General features: G+C 39.1%; 1 protein-coding gene across 5 annotated transcripts in view; it reads left to right on the forward strand.

Annotated features, from left to right (window-relative positions):
* Window positions 1-24,140, forward strand: part of dpp6a (dipeptidyl-peptidase 6a) — a 393,063-nt gene that overhangs the window by 243,902 nt on the left and 125,021 nt on the right. For all 5 annotated transcript variants that reach the window (XM_051098107.1, XM_051098108.1, XM_051098109.1 and 2 more), the window contains one exon: window positions 9,605-9,719. In XM_051098107.1, the coding sequence (XP_050954064.1) occupies window positions 9,605-9,719 (115 nt within the window). The remainder of the gene's footprint in view (window positions 1-9,604; window positions 9,720-24,140) is intronic.

Genomic DNA, 24,140 nt, shown 5'->3' on the forward strand with positions numbered 1-24,140 from the left:
CGATAAGGAGTAGAGATTTCCACCAAGAAATCCGCGTTCTCACACGCACACAGACAGGTAGATAAGCGCTCCGAAGAGCAGAGAGATTACTCACGTGAGTTGGGTTGACGATGGGACCTGACGTGGAGTCGAGCATGAACTCAATGTCTGGTGCAAAACAACACCTGCTTCCTGCTTAAATACCTGCGTGAAGTTACTTCCGGGTCCTCGTGACCTCACGTGATCTGGTACGTGTGACAATTATGTACACCACATTGATATAAAAGTACAAAGAGAGATAAAATAAAATAATATATATATGTTCTCTCTCTCTTTTTTTTTTTCTCTCTCTTTCTTTCTTTGTTTCTCTCTATATATTTCAATTGTTATTAACAATATGGAGTACATTAAATTGTGGTTTGTGAAGGAATGGCAGGGGTTTGTGAGTTTAATGAAAAGCTGTTTAATGAAAAACAATTAAAGAAATCATAAAAATGTAAAATTGTTACATTGAATAGAATTGTTAAATTAACATTAATACATTTTAAATAACAATAATCAAAATAAAACTTACTCAAAAAGATGATTTTTTTATTTGTTTACCTGCATAACCAAAATAAGAAAACACTTAACTTTGAAATCATTTTTCATTCACTAAATTGAAATCATTTTTGCAAATACAGTGGTCAGTTGCTGTGTGGCCGCTCTGTTTTCTGTGTATATTCATTTGTAATTAATATATTGATAATAATATATTAATATGTAATTACAAATATTACACACACACACACACACTAGGTAGCTTGTGATAATCAACCTTATATACTGTTGCACAAAACATATCCAGATTTGGGGTGAATATCAGAATCAGGCAGAGAGATTTGTTGACAGTGGCAGTAAACCAAACTCACACTGTGTTTCCCCCGTTTACTGTTAATCTTCCTTTTAGACCAGCTCCCCAGTTACACGATCTTAACAAGTCACTACTTCCTGCCATCTACACCTTTAAGGTCATTTGAGATTCATAAACGTGTCTTTCATCTGGCTAAGAGAGAAACAACAGGGAATGCACTTAGACCAGTGAGAGGTGAGAGTGGCTGGTTTGAAATTGCCCTGCCTTATTTTTGAGATGCATCATAAAGCATGGATTCCTTCTTTAATGGCAAATAAACTGGGATCTTATTTTTCAGTTTAAAGGAATAAATTTGTGTTTTTTAAGTCAGCTGCCGCAGTGATTTTTAGCAAATGGCTCCTGATGCCCTCCCAGCCTCCTCCATAGGGTATTGCCAGGCAATTGCAACCTGCCAGACATCTCAGAACAATGCTTTGAGAGCTAAGAGAGCACAGCAGGAATGCATTTAGAGCTGTGCAGGCTGGGGAATTGGGGGCTTCTTCTCTCCTCCTCTTTTTCTTTATTTCTCTTTCTTTTTCGTACTCGCTCTCTGATGCCGGTCGATGATGAATTCCAAATCAGCCTCTGTGAAGTGTGAAATTTCAGTATTATGTTTCACGTACATGGACGATCGAAGCTTGTTTTGTCTGATGCAAGCAACAGCCAGCGTAAAAACCCATTGTTCTCACACACAGAAGGACTATCATCTGGCATGTAAATGTCACTCATCACAGAAATCTGTCCTGCTGGAATGTTATTAATGTCTCCATAAAAGCAAAGAGCTTATGTTAAATAATAATCAAATCCTTATTATACTAACACTACAGGAATGTAATAGTTGACAATATCTGATAAAGCAGATTTGACCCTGTTATACCTTAGAATTGGGAATCATTCCAACTAGTGTCTTGAACCTATGACCTTGGTGTTGCTAGCACCCTGCTCTAATACTTAAGCTGTTATTCTTAATGTAAGAGAGTCATCATTTAAACCCTATTATTCAGTCTCGCTCAAGTAATCTCCTACACTTAGAGATTTCCCATCACTCAGAATGTCTTACCAGTGATTCTGCTGTGAGTTAGTATTGACACAGGCTGTAGAAAAGCCTGATACTGCAGTACTATCAAAGTCATTTGTCTTTCAGAGCAGGTAATCACAGGAAGTGTTACACTTAGAGTTAGTCCTGCTGATGAGAAGCTTCCAAGTTGAATAAAAAGTAGGAAAACATGGGCAGTCTCACATTTACACCCCCCCCCCCTTTCACTCAGTGTGATGAAAGAACATTTAAAACTGTGCTATACTCCCTGCTCGTATGAAAGCAGGTAATGTAGAGCACACTAAAGATACAAGTGCTCAGCGAGTGTCATACTTCAGGAGTGATACTTTTCTACTTACCAATGTATTATTGTTCGGTGCCATGTTTTTGTGTGTCACGGCATTAACTGCTTCAATGAATGGAACTCCACCTTCTGTTATTCAGACATTTCACAGATGACACTTTTGCGATGTCAAAGCAAGCCTTAATTAACTGGATAACTATATGTAAATGTCTTTTATGTGTGAAATATCTTATTCAGGTCAGTACTAAATAAAAAATAACATGCATTTTGTATTATCCCTCTTACTTGCAAGGTGTATGTAAACTTTTGACCTCAACTGTAACGGTACATACACACCAGTAGAATTCAGTAAGAAAGTTGCTTTGATTGAGATGTGGCTTGGCAACTTTTGACAGGTAGGTCAATGAACTATATTACTTGGCATATTTGTTTTTGATTTTTTTTACAGGTGCATTAGTTCTTTAGCTAGCATTAGCACTGCTGTTCTTTGTGAACTTTAGGTACTGATACCATAATGGTATTTACATCTACTCAGTAATTAATTAACTTGCTTACCTATCCAACAAAAAGAATCAACTTGGGCATCACTATTCAGGATTCTCCATCATCAAGTACTTCCAACTTCCCTGTTAAAAAAGCCAGCATATGCTGGTTAGGTATGTTTTGAATACCTAACCAGCATATGCTGTTTTTTTCAACAGGGTTGTGTACACCATATGAATTTTTTTTTATTATTATTATTATTTTTTTTTTTTTTTGTGTGTGTGTGTTCTGCTTTTCTGTTTCTTTGTTCGTCCAGTTATCTCAGATGGTAAAGCACAATGATATGCGTTCCGTTGCCTAATTTTTGCTCTTCACATCACCAAACAACACTACACTACTAGCATATCTACAGAGGAAGCAGCCAATTAGCGTCAGGAATTTTTTGAAAATTTAGTGAAACACCAAGGATATTATATATATATATATATATATATATATATATATAATATCAGCATCAGTCAAAACTTTGAATATCCTTCAATATCCAAAATTTCAGTATTACGAACCTCTCAAACTTTTTGGCAAATCCAGCTCTTATGTCATCCATGGAAGTGCTCATTGTTGCAGCATGGGGACTTGTAAATGGGATTTGTTTCCCAGCAGACTGATTAAAAAACCTGCTTTGCCTGATTGAAATGTGATTTCCAAAAATTGAGAAATCAGCTTGGAGCTTGCTGTTTTGAAAAAACTCCAGCCATTTTTTTCTGCAGTATGCAACAGGCGTTGTGTAAACAGCCTGTGGGCAGTTCGTGAACATCTCAGACTTTTTGAAAACGGTCTGCATATTTGAAGTATACAGGGTTAAGTGTTTATCACTGAGTTCACCCGTCAAGAAAGATAAATCTGGTAAATCTTGACCTGCAATGTAACAAAAATTGGAAGCCTTCGGAGGTCACATCAGACAATGAAGATTAGCAATGCAAATGTCCTCTATTTAACTCACTTCTCCTTACTCTGTCCTGAATCTCAATGAAAGCAAATGATAGCTTGCCACTGATTCAAGCATGCTAAGTGGACTTGTAAATATTTTTTTGTTCAGTGTGTGCCACCAGTAAGTGAATGATTTAAATCATTCAAGCCCTGTGTTTTTATGCAAGGTGTCACCAATCCCTTGTGCTGACGATAATGTCAAGTTATTGTCACGTTTTATGCACTAGTGCCATATGTTTATTTATAGATGCAAATCTTTTTCATTCATTTCCACCTCCAGCTGTTTAGAAACTAGAACTCAAGCGCTTGCAAAGCAGCGGTGCAGTTTTCACCAGTGTAATTCAGGTCACACATATCTGTAAAGTACATACAGAACTCATCGTAATTGATTAGCTCTATATGTCAAAGAAATACAGCTTGTACATTCACCTCACATCTTCCCTCCTGTCTGTCTGTTCCCATTGTTTTTCTGAGCTGCACTCAGGCTGTAGTGTGTCTTTTCAAGTGTGTGTGTGTTTTTTTCTTTGGCTTTGTAAGCTGTAGTCTCCTCCAATCAGGGAATGAAAGCTGGAGTACTGCGCTCTCTCTGTTGTTATCAACAGATCTGTATTCATTTCACACCTGCCAAAACACTTTCTCTTTTTTTATTTATTTATTTCTTTTCTGTATCCCTTCTCTTTGTGCACACAACATGGCAGTAGATTATTATCTGGATGTGCGCGCGTGTGTGTTTTTGTGTTGTACGTATAAAAGCACGCCGTAGTTAGCGGTCAGCTTGGGTTTTTTGTATTGTTTTGAGTTGCTGGTAAAAACATAAAATAAATATGATGGTGTTCTGGACTGCAGCCATTATAAAGTATAATAGCTCTCCTGGTAGGAAAGTGTTGTGGTGGTTTAATGGAAGGCAGAGGGCTTGTCATAAACAGGTGTGTGGTGTGTTCACTAAGCAGCTGCTGTAATGGCACGGTCATTATGATAATGGCCCAGGATGGATGTCATAGATCTGGGTTGTCCCTTCCCTATGTGTTTGTCTTATGAGAGGGCAGGTGTGGACCATTACTGAACTGTATTGCCGGACGTCACTGCAGGTCTAGTCTCACAGAGCCAAGCTTCTTTGGGCCACATGTGGCATTCAGTAAAATAGAAATAGAACAAAGTGAAACAACCCACAGAAAGAGACCATCTGGTCAAGTAAAGGTGACCAAAATGTAGTTTAAATTTCAGTGTTGGATTAGTTTGGAAATGTAATTAGGTTACAGATTACAAGTTACCCTGTTTAAAATGTATTCAGTAGTGTAAATATTACTGATTACATTTAATTACTTGTTGATTACTTTTATAAATTTCTAACAAATTGTTTATCATTTTCAAACATTTTAAACCAGTAGTGCTTAACATTGATTATTGTCAAACTTTCAGAATCCTTCATCTCTTGAATTAGGATTATAATAATTTCATTTTAAAGCACAGCCACTACAAAATCAGACCTTCTTTTTACTTTAAGATTGAACTTTGAGATTTAACTTTGAGAATGCAAATTTAAAATCATAGCAAGAAGTAGTACATATTAATACAAAAAATAATCAGATGTAATCATGAACATTTTTATAATTCATTTAATTATTTTTTTTTTTTTGCAATAAGTTCAGGCTTCAGATTTTTAAGAAATCATTATTATATGCTGAGATTATTGATTATTGATTAAGATTATTGCACAGGTGTGCCTTAGGCTGGCCACAATAAAAGGCCACTCTAAAATGTGCAGTTTTACTGTATTGGGGGGGTCCGGGGGGGCCAAAAACCAGTCAGTATTAGGTGTGACCACCATTTGCCTCACGCAGTGCAACACATCTCCTTCGCATAGAGTTGATCAGGTTGTTGATTGTGGCCTGTGGAATGTTGGTAAACTCCTCTTCAATGGCTGTGCGAAGTTGCTGGATATTGGCAGGAACTGGAACATGCTGTTGTATACGCCGATCCAGAGCATCCCAAACATGCTCAATGGGTGACATGTCCGGTGAGTATGCTGGCCATGCAAGAACTGGGATGTTTTCAGCTTCCAGGAATTGTGTACAGATCCTTGCAACATGGGGCCGTGCATTATCATGCTGCAACATGAGGTGATGGTCGTGGATGAATGGTACAACAATGGGCCTTAGGATCTTGTCACGGTATCTCTGTACATTCAAAATGCCATCAATAAAATGCACCTGTGTTCGTTGTGCATAACATACACCTGCCCATACCATAACCCCACCGCCACCATGGGCCACTCGATCCACAACGTTGACATCAGCAAACCGCCTGGGCTGGTGTGGTTACACATGGTCTGCGGTTGTGAGGCCAGTTGGATGTACTGCCAAATTCTCTGAAACGCCTTTGGAGATGGCTTATGGTAGACAAATGAACATTCAATTAATGGGCAAAAGCTCTGGTGGACATTCCTGCAGTCAGCATGCCAATTGAACACTCCCTCAAAACTTGCGACATCTGTGGCATTGTGCTGTGTGATAAAACTGCACATTTCAGAGTGGCCTTTTATTGTGGCCAGCCTAAGGCACACCTGTGCAATAATCATATTGTCTAATCAGCATCTTGATATGCCACACCTGTGAGGTGGATTGATTATCTTGGCAAAGGAGAAGTGCTCACTAACACAGATTTAGACAGATTTGTGAGAGAAATAGGCCTTTTGTGTACATAGAAAAAGTCTTACATCTTTTAGTTCAGCTCATGAAAAATGGGGGCAAAAACAAAAGTGTTGCATTTATAATTCTGGTCAGTGTGCATACATATATTTATTATATATACCTTAATCCGTTGTATATTTGTCTTAACATCATCAACAAAGGATGTATGTGCCAACCATTTCTCTAATGCGTCTTATTTATGCATGAATTGTTGTGATGTAGATTGCATAATATTAATGCAATACATAAAATGCATTTCTTTAATTATTTAAACAATACAACACCACACAATAGAAGATAAGATAACAAAAAACAAAACAAAAGAAATCATGTGAATAATCAGTCTATATTTGGCCTAAGATTCTGATAAACACTTTGCCATTTATGCGTGTGCACATTTACGCATTAATCATGCTCATTACTAATACATCCTTAATGCATCTCATATCATTAAGAAGTAGTGTATTGTGGGTAAACAGCTGTTATTGTCATTCAGAGTGCATACACGGGGCAGGACAGGGAAAAAGGCTTCTCTGGTGGTTAGCACTATAATGCCGTGTCAGGTTCAGCAGCTCCGTCTGCATACCGGAGAGGAAGAGTCTGTCAGTGTGACCCTAGAGAGGAAGAGAGAGATACTGTTAAAGAACAGAAATTGAGAGAGAGACAGAGAAAGGGACTTTAATGAGTCCTTGTAATGGGTGTCCCAGTAAACAGGCTCTGGCTACTGTTATCTCCAGGCTAATGATGTCTGCCGCGCTATTCAATTAGGACAGGAACAAGGTCACTAACAGCTCAGGCCTTAAAGAGTTTAATGCCACCCTCGCCACTAGACTTCCACTCCATTAGCCGGTGTTGAGTCCAATAAAAACATCAGCTGTGAGAACACAGGCCACAGCAGCATGCTACTTTCAGCTCTATTTGCATGCAGTTCAAATGCTTTGTCTCTACTGGCCGTCTGCTTGTTGTGATTCCTATATTTTGCGATCTGTGTGTAATGTTGTCTGCTTTAATAAAGAAACAGGTTTGATTTATTGAGTTTGTTGTCTGTAATTCACATCTGATTTATTGTAAGTTTAAAATGCTGCTGTCACGCTCATGTTGATGTTTTTGTGTGAAGGAACTTCTATTAATTTATCAAATTTATCACATCATTTACAGCTACTGCCAAATATTTACCAAGAAAATGTACTCTGTTTTAGGAATAACGGCAATGAATTTTTGTCTCAAATTTGGGAAGAAAAAAATTTTGCTTTTCACAATAATTATGTATGCATTTTTTTTTTTTTTTTTTTTTTTTGGCCTTTAGAAATTCCCCCAAGCTTTTAGGAAATTTATACTTTAACCAATATATCTTCCAGCTTTGCTCAAAAAAAAAAAAAAAAAAAAAAAAGAAGAAGAAGAAGAAAAAAAAAACACCATTCAAAAGAAATCATTTTGGATGAAATTAATACTTTTATAACAGCAAGGATGCATTAAACTCCTCAAAGGTGACAGTAAAGACATTTACAGTGTTACAAAATGTTCAAATAAATGCTGTTCTTTTGAACTTTTTATTCATCAAATAATCCTGAAAAAAATCATCATAGTTAATACAAACCCCATTATGTAGCAAGCCTGTAACCACCTAAATTAGCCTTTAAAAAACAAAAAACAAAACAAAAAAAAAAACTTTTTGACAAATCCAGGTAATTTACCACATAAATATAATGTTTTATTGTTGTTGTTGTTTAACGTTTATGACTGTTATAGCACCAGCTGCGGTCCGATTTCCTTAAAACTTTACATGCTTTGCAGTGTACTGCAGTGTTTTTTTTTTTTTTTTTCTTGATTGAGTGAAAAACCTAGGACTAGTTTGCAAAAGTTTTTTTTTTTTTTTTTTTTTTTTTTTTTTTAAATCTTCTCAATCATTTAACAAAAGATTTGGTCACCAGCAGTGGTCCTAGAGACAAAGTTTTCCGGAATGAAGAGTTCTATCATATGATAGGAATATTGCATGTATGTGCAAAAAAACATGCAGTGTACTATCGTTTATGGTTTTGAAAATGCGACATCACCCCCCAGTGGCTGATTTCTGTCAAATTCCTCGTAGACCTTTGGGGCCATAAGTCAAATGAGCGCACCAAGTTTCATTCTAATCGGCCTTTGATAACCTTGTATAATAGGTGCTCAAACATCATCGGCCAAAGGCAGCCATGTTTTTTTTTGAGATACGCAAATGTCCTTATAGGCACTTGTGACATTTTGGACTAAGACTGTGCACATCGATTTTCGTGCAAATGGTTGCATAGTTATAGCCATTTTTGGTTTCTCTCTTATAGCGCCACCAAGTGGCCAAGCTTAGATTGAGCTCTTACATATGTGTTCTGAGTTTGGCGAGGATATCTCATTCCATTCAGGAATTATAGGCATTTTACTAAAAGTGGCCCCACCCTTTGGCGCGCCTTTGCGACGGTGAGTTGAAAGTTCAGCTTTTTTTTTGTAATAATTGATATTCACTCTCCAGAGAATCGTCCTGCACTGGTTTGGTTACGATCAGGCAAAAAACCTAGGACAAGTTTGCAAAAATTTTTGAAAAATCTTAAATATCCGAAAGCTTTACTAGGCTCACAATCAAATCTGATGTGCGTTTTGTCCAGCATGAGCCAACGACATAAGACACTTGAGCCTGTGACTGACAGTTTAGGAGTTATGAGTGATTTTGTACTTTTGATTGCTGTAGCGCCCCCATCAGGCCGACTGGGGCAATACTTGGTGATGTTGTTGGCGGTGTGAGTAATACCATCCCTCCAAGTTTCAAGTCTGTACGACTTGGTCTGCACAATCAGTTTTTGTGCTGATTGCTGATCCTTGGCCATTCTAACAATTACAATATGGTTTCAGCGCTATGTGCTTGAACCCCTAAAAAAGTTATTTAAATGGTAATAATATTTCACATAATTACTGTATTTCACATAATTTTACTGTATTTCTTATCAAATAAATGCAGCGTAATTGAGCATAAGACATCTATTCTTATAAGATAAATCTTACCATATAACAAACTTTGGAACAATAGTGTATGTCAGACTAAATGACACCTAGTTTACAGAGATAGTGGGAGAAATTGTTTTAGGCCAACAGCAGTTTCCCAGGAGGCGCTGCTCACTGACACACAACTGTCCTTGACTAACCTCCCATTTGCATTCATCGACTCACATGCTTTCTCTCTCTTTGTCCATCTCTTTCTGTAGGAGCTGGTGGGAAGTAACCCTCCGCAGAGGAACTGGAAGGGAATAGCGATTGCACTGCTTGTTATTCTGGTCATTTGCTCTCTGATCGTCACCTCTGTCATTCTGCTGACTCCAGGTAAGCAGCCTGAGAGCAAAGGGCCCGGGGCCATGAGCCTCTGGACCACAGCGCACACATACACACACACTTAAAATGCTGTAAACAAACCAGCACATTTGAAGTGTCTACATACAGGTGCACAATCCTATTATAGACACAGCCTCTCATGTCACCACATCCTGCCAGAACACCTTGAATGTTTTCCAAAACATCTTGGCTTGTACTTAGAAATTTCAATTGGAACAAGTTTCGCATATGTGACACAACTACGAAAAACACTTAGAAGGGTTCTGGACGCATCCAATGTGGCTAAACAACACAAATGTGAAGTGCAATAACAGGCTTCATACTGCAACTTAATTGGTTGCACATGCGCCAAAAACTAAATATGTCCCACAGTAATTTAAAATGTGGTTGCTATTGGCCACAGCCAGCAAAAACTGTTACAAAAATGTTATTGTTATTACTTGTCTTTAGAGATCCAATTGTTAGACTGTATCAGCTTTTCAGGGTGGCATGTTGGAACCATAATCAATACATATTTCTTTCCTCTCCAAACAAGCATTATTGATACAAAACAGAATAATATTTATATGACACAAATACAATAAGGATCACTAAAGTGACAGAATTAGGAACTAATTTATAACTAAAAAAACACTTTAGTGTACTACACTTTAAAAGTTTCAGGTCATTTAGATGTTATTATGATTTTCTAAACATCTCCAAGGCTGTATTGACAAGACAGAAATACTGTGAAAAAATATTGTTAGTAAAATTCCAGTCAGACTCACAGTTTTTGTGTCCTTGTCACAGTGTAATTACACAACTACTGAGTACTCAGTAATATAAGTAACAGGCTTCAAGTTGCTTGTAAGTATACATAATTTACTGATTATTATTTTGTACATACATGTGACATGTATAACAAAGACACTCTAAAGAGTTACTAAAATTGCTTATTTATTTTTGTTCCACGGAAAAAAAATATAGCTTTAGATTAGCTAGGCTGCAGTGTTTTTCTTTGCCATCGAAATAGTACCAAAAGAAGCAACCAATCTGTGTACAGAATGGGATTAAGTGCTCACTAGAGGAGGAACTACCATATTTAACTGCAGTGTGTACGTGGCCAGTGAAGCCTGTTACTGGGCAATATAAATCTCTGTGTTCCTTTGCTCTCTGCAAGCCATTAAAATCTCCCAGCCGTGCTTTAATTAGTGTGCTGTGAATGCTGGTTTGCCTACATTAAGCTAGAAGGTTCAGTCTTTGAGAAACTAATTGGGAAGTTTTGTCTGTTTCCACACATTTACATTTTTCTCTAATAATAAGCTCAGTGTAAAGTCTTTTAATGGGAGGCACAGATTGAGATGTGCCACCCTGTGTGATTTGTTTTCTGTCTGTGAGCTTGAGTGCATGTTTATGTGCGTGTGTGTGTTGCCATATCCTCTTCTGTCCATTTGGACACCTTGTCTGGCTGCAGTCCTTTGCTTCACGTCTGTGCTCTATCTAAACTGGAGCAGGGGACAGTTCAGGCAGTCAGGCTAATAGAGGAAGAGAGAATGAGCACAGGCTGTAGAGACCGAACAGGTGGCGTCTCTAGCTTGAGTCCTGACACCTCTCCAAAACTGCGGGATGGGACATAGGACAGCGTCTCAAAGATCTCTGCAGACTGCTGCATGTCTGTAAACCAGGTCACTTATATAAGTGCACCTGATTTATCCAGGAAAAGCACATTGCAAATAATTCTATTCTTGAGGTCAACATGACACATCATTCGCAAGACATTTTACTTCTGCTGTGTGACATTTCAGAGTGAAATGTCAGATAGACACAGAAAACCAGAAACCTGTATGAAGATATGATTAGTTATACTATAAATAGACACATTAAGTTGATCAAACGTTACAGTAAAGATGTTCATATTGTTACAAATGCCAAGTTCTGTCAGGAAACTCTAGATGGTGCAGGCTGATGGGTCGTTAATACAAAATGATGATATTCACAGAGTTAAACGACTTGGCACAAGCTGATTGATTCATGTTGCATGCGCAGCCAGTTAACTTGCTACTTTACATTTAAATGGCTGGTTAGCTTCCACTAGAGCATTTTGCAGCACATTTTTAGCATTACTCTGACCCTCCACTTTCCCCAGCTCCACCTGTATAGATCTGTTATGGGTTATTATATACGGTATTTGTGCAGCAGCAGTATGTCTTTAAGGGGTCATCGGATGCCCATTTTCCACAAGTTGACATGATTCTTTAGGTCTTAATGAAAAGTCTACTTAAAGAAGAAGTCCACTTCCAGAACAAAAATGTACAGATAATTTACTCATCCTCTTGTCATCCAAGATGTTTGTGTCTTTCTTTCTTCAGTCGTAAAAAAATTACATTGTTTGAGGAAAACATTTTAGTATTTTTCTCCATATAAGCCGAGGAAGAAGGATCTTATCTAGCGAAACGATCGGTTATTTTCATTAAAAAATACAATTTAAATACTATTTTATCTCAAACACTCATCTTGTCTTGCCCTGCCTGAACTCTGTCTATTCTGGCTCAAGACAGTTAAGGTATGTCAAAAAACTCCCATTGTAATTTCTCCATCAACTTCAAAAATCATTTAAAAATCGTCCTACATCGCTGAAGAAGTACCGACCCAGTCTTTGCAAAGTGAACATGCAAAGAAGATCTAACCTCCTAACAAAAAAAGGTAAAAAAGTGATATAGGGTGATTTTGAAGTTGAGGGAGCACATGAGATGGGAGTTTTTCGACATACCCTAACTGTCATAAACTGGGAAAAATAAAAAAAACAGTTCAGGCAGAGTAAAACAAGATGAGCGTTTGACATTAAAAAGTATATAAATTGTATTATTTTTATGAAAATATCCCATCGTTTCACTAGATAAGACCCTTCTTCCTCAGCTGGGATCGTTTACAACCACATTTAAAATGCATTTTGGAAGTTCAAACTCAGGGCACCATAGAAATCCACTATATGGAGAAAAATGCTGAAATGTTTTCCTCAAAAAACATAATTTCTTTACGATTGAAGAAAGAAAGACACAAACATTTTGGATGACAAGGGGGTCATTACATTATCTGTAAAACATGTTCAGGAAGTGGACTTCTCCTTTAAACATACTTATTTCTCAATGATAGTGTAAGGCCCCGATCAGACATAATGCGTTTTATCTGCTTGCTGCGCCTCACGTTTTTGCCGGAGTGCTCCGAGTGCCTGAAGTTGAAAAAAAGCAACTCTGAGCAGAAAAGCGCCTGACGTCATCGCGTTTTTTTTCCATTGTCCAAACGAATGAATGGAGAGGCAGACCTTCCGTTGTGGTGAAAGTTTACTATGCTTAGAAAGTCCAGAGACTGCAGTGATGGAGGCGAAACTTTTGGTGTCTATCGCGTTTTACCCCGAGCTGTATTTTTTTTAAGGTTTTTGCTAATATGACAGTTTACTTAACAGCAAAAACCAAAGATTTTAGAGTGCTTGCGCTATAATCCTTGGATTACCCCACCCCCCTCTTCTGTGGGCTGACAAGCCATGCTCTGAGAGACTGTTTACTTTAGCCGTGACACTTGCTAACTAGCACATTAAAAGGAAAGGCGATTGCAAAGATTCATAAAAAAAAAAAAAACCTTATACTCACTTCTGCTGTAGGTGGATCATGAATGATTCGCGTGAACATAGTCACATTTAGGTAGATCGGGAGGCGCATTCCCTTTACAAACAAATAGTAATGCACTGTGTCTTCAGCGGCTCGGATGTCAGGGCTAAATGATGATTACTATGTTCATTATTACATTCAACAACAAAACACCTCAATCGCTTAGGAGCCATTCTTGTCTGTGTCCCTGCTCTGGCATCAACACAATGGTGGTCGGACTGTTACAGCTCACTCACAACAGGTCTAAGGTAAGAAGGCCCTGCAATTCAGCAGCGTAGCAGATCTGTTAAGCCAAGACCAAATACATTAAAGGGGTCATATGACGTTGCTAAAAAGAACATTATTTTGTGTATTTTGTGTATTTTGTGTAATGCAATGTGTTTATGTAGCTTAAGGTTAAAAAAACTCATTATTTTCCACATTTGTACAATATTGTGGTTCCTTTCTGCCACACGCGTCAATTTTTACAAAGCTCATTGTTCTGAAAAGTGCAGTGTGCTCTGATTAGCCAGCTATATGAATACCTCAAGTGTGTGATGGAAATGTTACGCCCCTTACCATGTAGTGTCCTGGCACGACGAGACAAAATCAGTAAAACCCGTTATAAATAAGGCATTCGTTGCATCCAGTGGGGACATAATTACTGATTGTAGTGACTTATATGCTTATACGGTACAACCATGTCTGCATTTGTGGTCGTAGAAAGGACAGACAACATGCACTACTCTACGCTGCTGAAAACTCATCTTTGAATAGTCAGTAGCAAATTCTTTGAATATGAAAACGTACTTACAGGCTGTGAGTCAGAAGCGCTAGACTGTCCTTGCAAAGTTGGAATTGCCCCACTTTATTGAAACAGCCTTTGTGCAGAGCCTGCATTGTATGCTACTGTCCCAGGGTCAGTAAACAATCCTCCGTAAAATGCGCTGCACACACTCAAATATTTGAATTGCACTGTTCTGGAACAGTGTTGTAAATATAACTTACCCACTGATTTCAAGTTGTGTACTCTTTTTGAAAGCCAAACAAAGTAGTTTCGCCACGACATGGTGGCGGCAACAGCAATACTACAGCGAGAAAAAAAATTATGCCTTTCTTTCTTTGCGTATACATTTAGGCAGTGTCATGCAAATCTTCCTACACAGTAATGTGAATTTGTTTGAATGAGCCATTTTAGGAAGGTGTGGCTGAGGCTTTACTTTAATAATGAATATCTCTTTAGGTTTGAGACTTTAATCTTTGCAAATGTACATACCTTATATATGCACAAACAGCTTGTAACACTCCAAAGACAAAAGAAAACATGAAATCACATCATATGACCCTTTTAACATTGTCATTTCCATTAACATGCTAAAGTATTCAGAGTTTTCATGATAGTAACAGATTTCTATTTCAAATAAAAGCAGTTCATCAAACTTTTTGACACACAGTACTGTTACTTTTTCCCGGCATCCCAAGAGCCTTTCCCGATCCAGCCTCCCTCTCTCACCCAGTTTTCTTCCTGTCAGCAAAACAAAAACAAAAACAAAACAAACAAACAAACAAAATATATATTTCCACACTTAAGTAGCATGACCATTTTCAACTAATGTTAATAATAATAAGAAACATTTCTTAAGCAGCAAATCAGCATATTAGAATGATTTCTGAAGGATCATGTGACACTCAAAACTGAAGTATTGGCTTCTGAAAATTATGCTTTGTCATCACTGGAATACATTACTTACATTTGGTAATATTTGAAAATTATTAACAAATAGAAAACCATTATTTTACTAAATTAACATTTCACAGTATTACTGTCATTTTAATCAACATAAGACATTAATCTTGCAGGCCACAAACTTTTTAACATTAGTTGGTGGATAGATAGATAGATAGATAGATAGATAGATAGATAGATAGATAGATAGTATTTATTTATGTTGTGGTAAAATTCTCTAACAATTTAAAGAAACTCTTTTTCTAAAAATAATTTTGACTGCAAACATTTCCTGTCCCACGAGTCCCAAGAGGAGGTCATAGTAATAGAGCCCCTGTCAGTTCACCATCCTCCCCGCTGCCCTGCTGATGAACAGTTCAGCGTTATCCACCCTGCCAGATACAAAATGCTCCTGACACCCTACCACACTCCATCATTGATGATACTCTGGATTTCCTCTAGCCCAAGTGTTTTTTCTCAATCTCTGCTGTTGTCTTGCTGTGACACGTCATCTCTTTCATGTAACGGATAGGTTGATATGATGGGGCTCGATGAGTGCTTTGCCTGGAAAACTGGGTCAGGTCTTCTTTTTATCCTAGCTTTATTATTATGTTTTTAGAGGAAACATTTCTCACTGAAGATTGATGCTTGACTGACACTATGACAGCTAATTGGACATGTCAGAGGAGGTCGTTTCTCCGAGGGTTTGAGATGGAAATTCCTTTTTCTCTGATTTCACAAGTCTCTGAGGAACCGTTGCACATGGCGGCACCATAGTGGGGGGTCTGTCAGATAACCTTCCCACAGTTATTTCCGCTTCTCTTTCCTGTTGCTAGAGAAATTGCACTTTGCTTGCGCATAGAGATCAACCAAGTCACCTTTCGACTTTCCAGGAATTTTTCAGTGCGGTTGAAGGAGGATTCCCCCCCCCAAAAAAAAAAAAGTTATTTTAAACGCCTTTTAAATATTTTGCTGATATCTAAGCTGACAGCAGTGAATTGGGTCAGTTACACCAGCCTCTCTCATGAATACTAACAATGTCAGACTACACAGACAATCCTGTGTGTACATCTTTCAAAGCGCAAGACTCAATGAAAACATCGTCAATGCATCAAACATACAGACGGTCTTTAATATTTTTTCTCCCTTAGCATTCACATTGCATTTTCACATTGGCGAATGATGAAAATAACACTCTCTTCTTCTGCTCCACATCAACGAAGCACCATCTATTAAGAAAAATAATGAATCATGCACCGAACTGGAAGGTCTTCATTTCCTTTTAATCGTTTCATTAACTTTGGGCCGAAGGGCTGACAAGTAGGATCCACATGTCTGTCAAACAAAGAGCAGTGCATATGAAATCAGCACAGTCTTACAGATAACACTCTGATCTTCTTAACCAACAAAAGTTCCTTTCATTCAGCCATTCTGACTCTTTGAAGTGGAGAACATCTCCCATTTCTGCTGCTTATGAAAGCTCTTGCTGTTCTTTAATTAATGCCTGTGATTGTCCTCATTTTATGTGTTCGGTTACTTGGTCCTTATTTTCGTCATTTTCTTGGCAGTGGATTTCTGGGAGAGGTTCTTCACCACTCTAATATTATGCAAAGACATTCATACATGCATTTTAACATTGACAACTCTTTACACAGAATCCTAACAACATATCTTCCAAGATGCAGGATATGTGCGAAATAGGATATTATACACATCAAGCTGCACTGCAGAGTATCTATGCTGCACAGTATACAAGTTTTCTGTTTGCATGGAATGTGTGACAAAAATGTGCAGCATATAATATGGATTTAAGTAATCTGCTTTCATTGTGTAGGGGAAAAAAAGGTTGACTCGTATTTGATTATATATTAGAAAAAAGTCTCTTATGCACACCTAAGCTTTTATTTATTTAAAGGAAAAAAAAATGATGTTGTGAAATATTATTACAATTTGAAGTAATTTGTCTATTTTAAAATATTTTTAAAAGTCATTTATTTCTGTGATGGATTTTTTTCCAGTTTTCAGTCTCACATGATGCTTCATAAATCATTCTGTTATACTGTTTAGGTGCTTAAAACAGCATTTATTTATTTATTTATTTTTTCATTCATTCATGCATTCATTTATTTATTCAGTATTCTTTGAAGAAGAGACAGTTCAAAAGAACCACTTTTTTAAATAGAAATTTTTTGAAACTTTATAAATGTCTTTCTCACACTTTTGATCCACTTAATGTGTCCTTGCTGAATAGAAGTAATATACACTGAACAAAATTATAAATGCAACACTTTTGTTTTTGCCCCCATTTTTCATGAGCTGAACTCAAAGATCTAAGATTTTTTTTTATGTACACAAAAGGCCTATTTCTCTTAAATATTGTTCACAAATCTGTCTAAATCTGTGTTAGTGAGCACTTCTCCTTTGCCGAGGTAATCCATCCACCTCACAGGTGTGGCATATCAAGATACTGATTAGACAGCATGATTACTGCACAGGTGTGCCTTAGGCTGGCCACAATAAAAGGTCACTCTAAAATGTGCAGTTTTACAGTATTGGGGGGGTTGGTGTGACCACCATTTGCCTCACATAGTGCATAGAGTTGATCAGGTTATTGATTGTGGCCTGTGGAATGTTGGTCCACTCCTCTGCAATGGCTGTGCGAAGTTGCTGGATATTGGCAGGAACTGGAACACGCTGTCGTATACGCCGATCCAGAGCATCCCAAACATGCTCAATGGGTGACATGTCTGGTGAGTATGCTGGCCATGCAAGAATCCCAGATGTTTTCAGCTTCCAGGAATTGTGTACAGATCCTTGCAACATGGGGCTGTGCATTATCATGCTGCAACATGAGGTGATGGTCGTGGATGAATGGCACAACAATGGGCCTAAGGATCTTGTCACGGTATCTCTGTGCATTCAAAATGCCATTAATAAAATGCACCTGTGTTCGTTGTCCATAACATACGCCTGCCCATACCTTAACCCCACCGCCACTGTGGGCCACTCAATCCACAACGTTGACATCAGCAAACCGCTCACCCACACAACGCCATACAGTGAAAACCGGGATTCATGCGTGAAGAGAACACCTCTCCAAAGTGCCAGGCGCCATCGAATGTGAGCATTTGCCCACTCAAGTCGATTTCAATGACGAACTGCAGTCAGGTCGAGACACCGATGAGGACGACGAGCATGCAGATGAGCTTCCCTGAGACAGTTTCTGACAGTTTGTGCAGAAATTCTTTGGTATTGCAAACTGATTCTTGCAGTGGCTGTCTGGGTGGCTGGTTTCAGACGATCTTGGAGGTGAAGATGCTGGATGGTGGAGATCCTGGGCTGGTGTGGTTACACGTGGTCTGCGGTTGTGAGGCCGGTTGGATGTACTGCTAAATTCTCTGAAACACCTTTGGAGACGGCTTATGGTAGAGAAATGAACATTCAATTCACTCGAAACAGCTCTGGTGGACATTCCTGCAATCAACATGCCAATTGCACGCTCCCTCAAAACTTGCGACTTCTGTGGCACTATGCTGTGTGATAAAACTGCACATTTTAGAGTGGCCAGTCTAAGGCTGTCACGGTACGTGCTGGATAGATGAGTCGAGAGACGAGATACGATACAAATAACAATTTAATATAACTCTTAGTAGGAACAGGCAGGAACAGAACGATAATCCACACACATCCAAATAACGTCAAGGACCGACAGCAAACTCAAATCACAAGCAGACTTATAAAGGGTGGTGATTAAGACACAGACAGGTGTAGTAAATAAACTAATCAGGACAAAATGAGGACAGGAAGAACCAAATATGGGCACAATGGGAAAAACAAACATAAACAGTCCAAATGGCACACAGAACTCTGACATTACTCCCCCCTCCCGGAAGGCGCGACCTCGCGGCGTGGAAAGGGAGTGAAAATAATAAAGTCATTGTGGGAGGAGGCTCTGGTGGCGGACGGTCTTCCGGGAGGAGGACAATAAACAAAGTCCAGGGTGGTGACGACGGAGGGAGGAGCCAGGGAGAACTCAGGAGGGACCCGGAGCAGGAGGAGCCATGCGAGACCCAGACCACAGCCATCATGACGACCCACGGTGGAGCCGACGGAGGGAGGAGCCATGGTGGAGAAAAGGCTGACGACTCCAGGGGGCGACCGACGGAGGCGGAGCCGCTGGCGGAGGAGCTGGCGGAGGAGCCCGAGGCGGAGACGGAGAGCCGAAGATCCAGGGCGACACCGAGGATCCGGAGGGCCAAGGCGGAGCCCTAGGCTCTGGCGACCGAGGCGTAGGCGGAGATCCGAAGGTCCGCGGCGGAGCCGGAGCGACAGAGGATGGAGGCTGTGCCAGAGGGAGGAAGGAGGTCCACAGAGCCGGTGGGACGGAGTGACGAGGCGCAGCCGTAGGAACAGAGTCCTGAGGTGATGAAGGGCCGACAACCGACCAGGGCGGAGCCGGAAAGACGAGGGAGCCCGGTGGAGCTGGTGGACCGATGGGCGACGATGGAGACGAGGGCGCTGAGAGCCGTGGTGAAGCCGCAGGGTCGGAGGGCTGAGGCGGAGTTCTGGACTCTGAGGCTGGAGGCGGAGATGAGGGATCCTCCAGCCCTGACGCCGATGGAAGCTGGCAGACCCGCGGCGCACCCACTGCACAGGTGGTGGGCTGAGGGTGAGCAGAGGGGCTGTCAGGGGACAGCGGTGAGCAGACAGATGTTGACATAGGCAGAAGAGGGAGGGTGGGTGGGGATTCCATACAGGCAGGCATAACGAGACAGGTAGATACTTCTGTAAAGAAGTCTATTAAATCCCCAGAGTTATTCTCTAGATCTTCCGTAGAAAAGTCAATCAAGTCCCCAGAGTTATCCTCTAGATCTTCCGTAGAAAAGTCAATCAAGTCCCCAGAGTTATCCTCTAGATCTTCCGTAGAAAAGTCAATCAAGTCCCCAGAGTTATCATCCAGCTCACCCCCAGCAGTGGTGCAGTGGGCAGGGCTCTCCATAGCCCTCACACGCTCCATCTTGCACTCCCCGTCATGGTAGATGTAGCCGGCTCTCGCACCTGATCGGATGTGTAGGGCTCTGGCTCTGTGGCGATCTTTAGCTCTGTCGCTCGTGGCTCTGGCTCGTCATCCGTGGTGGGCTCGGGCTCAAACTCCGCGTGTCGGGGTGCTGGTTGGCTGGGCTCTGGGTCTTGAGTGGGGCTGGTGTCATCCTCCGCGGTCAACGAAGATCTACAGGACACCAGCACCCACTCCATGTAGTCGGCGAAGCTCTCTCGTGGACCCTCCCGGACAGCTGCGCTTTCGTGGCGATGTTCAGTCCTGCACGGTAAAATGTGCAAAGGCTGCTGTCCGGGAAGTGTGTGAGTGGTACGAGGTGGACAAAGTCTCTAGTGTGGTCCACGAGAGAGCGATTCCCCTGCTCCAGGAGAAGGAGGAGGACAGCAGGGTTATCCATAACGAAAAACAAAAAAACAAACACTGAGAAAAAAAAACGGAAAAAATAAAGCAGGGAAACGCCGGGGATAAACTGTAGGGTCGGTCCTTCTGTCACGGTACGTGCTGGATAGATGAGTCGAGAGACGAGATACGATACAAATAACAATTTAATATAACTCTTAGTAGGAACAGGCAGGAACAGAACGATAATCCACACACATCCAAATAACGTCAAGGACCGACAGCAAACTCAAATCACAAGCAGACTTATAAAGGGTGGTGATTAAGACACAGACAGGTGTAGTAAATAAACTAATCAGGACAAAATGAGGACAGGAAGAACCAAATATGGGCACAATGGGAAAAACAAACATAAACAGTCCAAATGGCACACAGAACTCTGACAAAGGCACACCTGTGCAATAATCATATTGTCTAATAAGCATCTTGATATGCCACATCTGTGAGGTGGATGGATTATCTCGGCAAAGGAGAATTGCTCACTAACACAGATTTAAACAGATTTGTCAACAATGTTTGAGAGAAATAAGTCTTTTGTGTACATAGAAAAAGTCTTAGATTTTTGAGTTCAGCTCATGAAAAATGGGGGCAAAAACAAAAGTGTTGCATTTATAATTTTGTTCAGTGTATTTTTTCTTTAAAAAATCTTACTGACCCCAAAATTTTGAACAGTGGTGTGTACCATATTGACCAAAAAAAACAGCATTTATTTGAAATAGAAATCTTTTGAAACATGATACTTTAATGTTCTTTACTGTCACTTTAGATCTTCTTAATGTGTCCTTTGTCAATAAAAGTATATACACATATATCTCACTATCACTTGCACTTTCAAAAAATTTTGTTAATAAAAAAAAGCACCAATAAATAGGGATGCACGATATTGGATTTTTGCCAATATCCAATATGCTGATATTTTTTTAGCTAATTTTGTCTGATAGCCGATGCCGATATATTTCCTTTTGTTTGGAAACAACACCAAGTCTCTTCTGTGCAGAAATAAGCAAATTATTTTTAATTTTGGTTCGTTTTTAACAATAACTCATTTGCTAGAATGAAATAAACAATAATGAAATTCTTTTATAATGACAGTACATTGAAGCTTTGAAAATAACTATAAATAGATATCAAATGCTGCTACTTTTTTTTTTTTTTTTTTTTTAACTCATTTGACAGCACTTACCGAACAGGCTTTAGGACCGGGGGAGGCTGCCGCTGCTGCCACTGCACATACTATTACTGTTCACTCTATCACATACTGTACTGAATGCATCATTCTGTAGGTGCATTCTCAGATTAAATGCAGCAATCCAATACAGTGAATCTAATCATCCTTCAGGCAAAACTTTGCTTCAAGAATGAGCTACACTGCTGAGGTGTTCTAATCGCTAGCACACCCTGAGCACATGTGAGCTATTCCTCTTATCTGCAAGACATATCAGCATTATTTTTCATATCAGGCAGATGCCTATATATTTACATTTAAAGCCATTATCCAATATCGGTTTGATAATATTGTGCATACCTACTAATAAACCTGACTGACTGACTGATTGAACATTTTTAGTATACAGAATCATCTTGCTCTTTAAAGGGGTCAGCGGATGCCCATTTTCCACAAGTTGATATGATCCTTTAGGGTCTTAATGAAAAGTCTATAACATACTTCAGTTAAAATGTCTCAATGGTAATGTAAAAAACACCTTTTTACCTTGTCCCTGCTCCCGCATCAAAACAATGGCGATCAGACTGTTACAGCTTATTCAGGGCGGGTCTAAGGTAAGACACCAGTGTCAATCAAACTATAGTGGGAATGGCCTCTGTCAGTGTGACATCACACAGACAAGAAGCTGAGAATGGCTTAATTTGAAAAACGGGAAATTATTTTTACAGATTAATTAAAAACTAGTGTTGTCACGATACCAAAATTTTGACTGCAATAGGATACCTGACTGAAATATCATGATACTACTACTGAACTGATACTGTGAAAAAAAACATAGAACAACAGGAAAAGTAGTTGAATAATAGATGATCCAAATGGAGATCATAGTTATTTTATCTATTAAAATAAAGCATTTTGTCCCACCTTTAAAAAATAAAATAAAATAATAATAATCTCATGCCAGTGCCACTACACAGGATTATGGTGAACAACTACCGAGCCTATAGAAGCCTTTGTTATTAATAATAAGAACTTAGATGCAAGTAACAAACTAAAGGACAACTACAAAAAACAAAGTCACAAATACAAATAAAGAGGGCCCTATGAAATCTGTTTTATTTTTTCCTAAGTTCCATTTAAATTTTTGAATGGTTACATTAAAAAAAAAAAATTATCAAAAAGCATTCCATTTCATTAATTGAAATCATAAAACTTGCAGAATTTAACAGCAATTTAAGTAAATTTAAGTAAATGTTTTTAAGGCCCTATGAAATACATTTTATTATTTTTCTCAAATTCAGTTTTATTTGTGAATCTTTGTTTTCCAATTATTTTCTGGATTCTGTTTTAATCATGTCATTTATAAAGGATAATTAGATTTGATAAAGAATTAATTTATTATAGGCTATTTATTAATTTATTTTATTTTATTTATTTATTTATTTTTTTTTTTCAGAAATACTGTGTTGTGTATTTACAATTTTCTGGTAAATAAATTCTGGTAAATATTTTTTTTTCTGGTAAAAATCCTTTAAACACGCGTATGTGTGTAGTAAACAAAACTGCGTGTCTGCGCCTTTCACTAAAACAGACACACAGAAATACGGATCTTATTAAAATACATTACAAGTACCGGTACTAGTAAACTGCGGAATTGTACCATTTTTACCAATTGTACCATTTTTAAAAGCAGGTATATACCAGTATATCGTGCAACACTATTAAAAACCACTGGGTGGATTTTTGTCATTATAAGGTAGATGTGTTCAAACAACATGTTAAAGTTAACTTTGCATCCGATGACCCCTTTAAAGTGCAATATACCCAGTCAACATGCTGAATCCCAACTGCACTATTCATACTATATAGCAAGTATAGTAGTTTGTGTGATTGCCTTCAAAATCATAGTGCGACATGAATTCAAGAAATGCTTGAATGGTAAACTGTTTCTGGCAGATGTAACCATGTTGTGCATCCATGCAGGCTTTTTAGGCTGCTATTACCCAAAGCCCATTACGGAAAAGGAGGGAGTTTCCGGCAAATAGCAGAGCCAAAACTGCCACAACATGTGCACAATGTTTTTGTAATTCTCCAGAGATCTTCTTCATTTCCCCTTGCTGGAGCGCTTGACTGTATTTCTCTAATAATAAAGGCCCATTACTGAGTTTTGTGCTCTAAATGGCTGCTTATGGCAATGCACTTCGTAAATGGGCGTTTACAGTGATGAATATTCATCCTAGCTGCAATGGTGGGCAGCTCAACTTTAATAGTGCATGGTCCAGGCACGCTGCAGACTCTGTCTATAGCAGGCAGCCAGGCGGAGAAGCTTCCAGCTGGGCTCATTTCTCCCCTTTGCACCATGCAAGAAAATCAGCCCTCAGCTGTCAGCTCTAACATAGACACAACAGCGGGGCATGAGACTTGAATATGTGTCCAAGAC

Source organism: Labeo rohita, chromosome 24 (assembly GCF_022985175.1).
Source record: "Labeo rohita strain BAU-BD-2019 chromosome 24, IGBB_LRoh.1.0, whole genome shotgun sequence".
Lineage (NCBI taxonomy): Eukaryota > Metazoa > Chordata > Actinopteri > Cypriniformes > Cyprinidae > Labeo > Labeo rohita.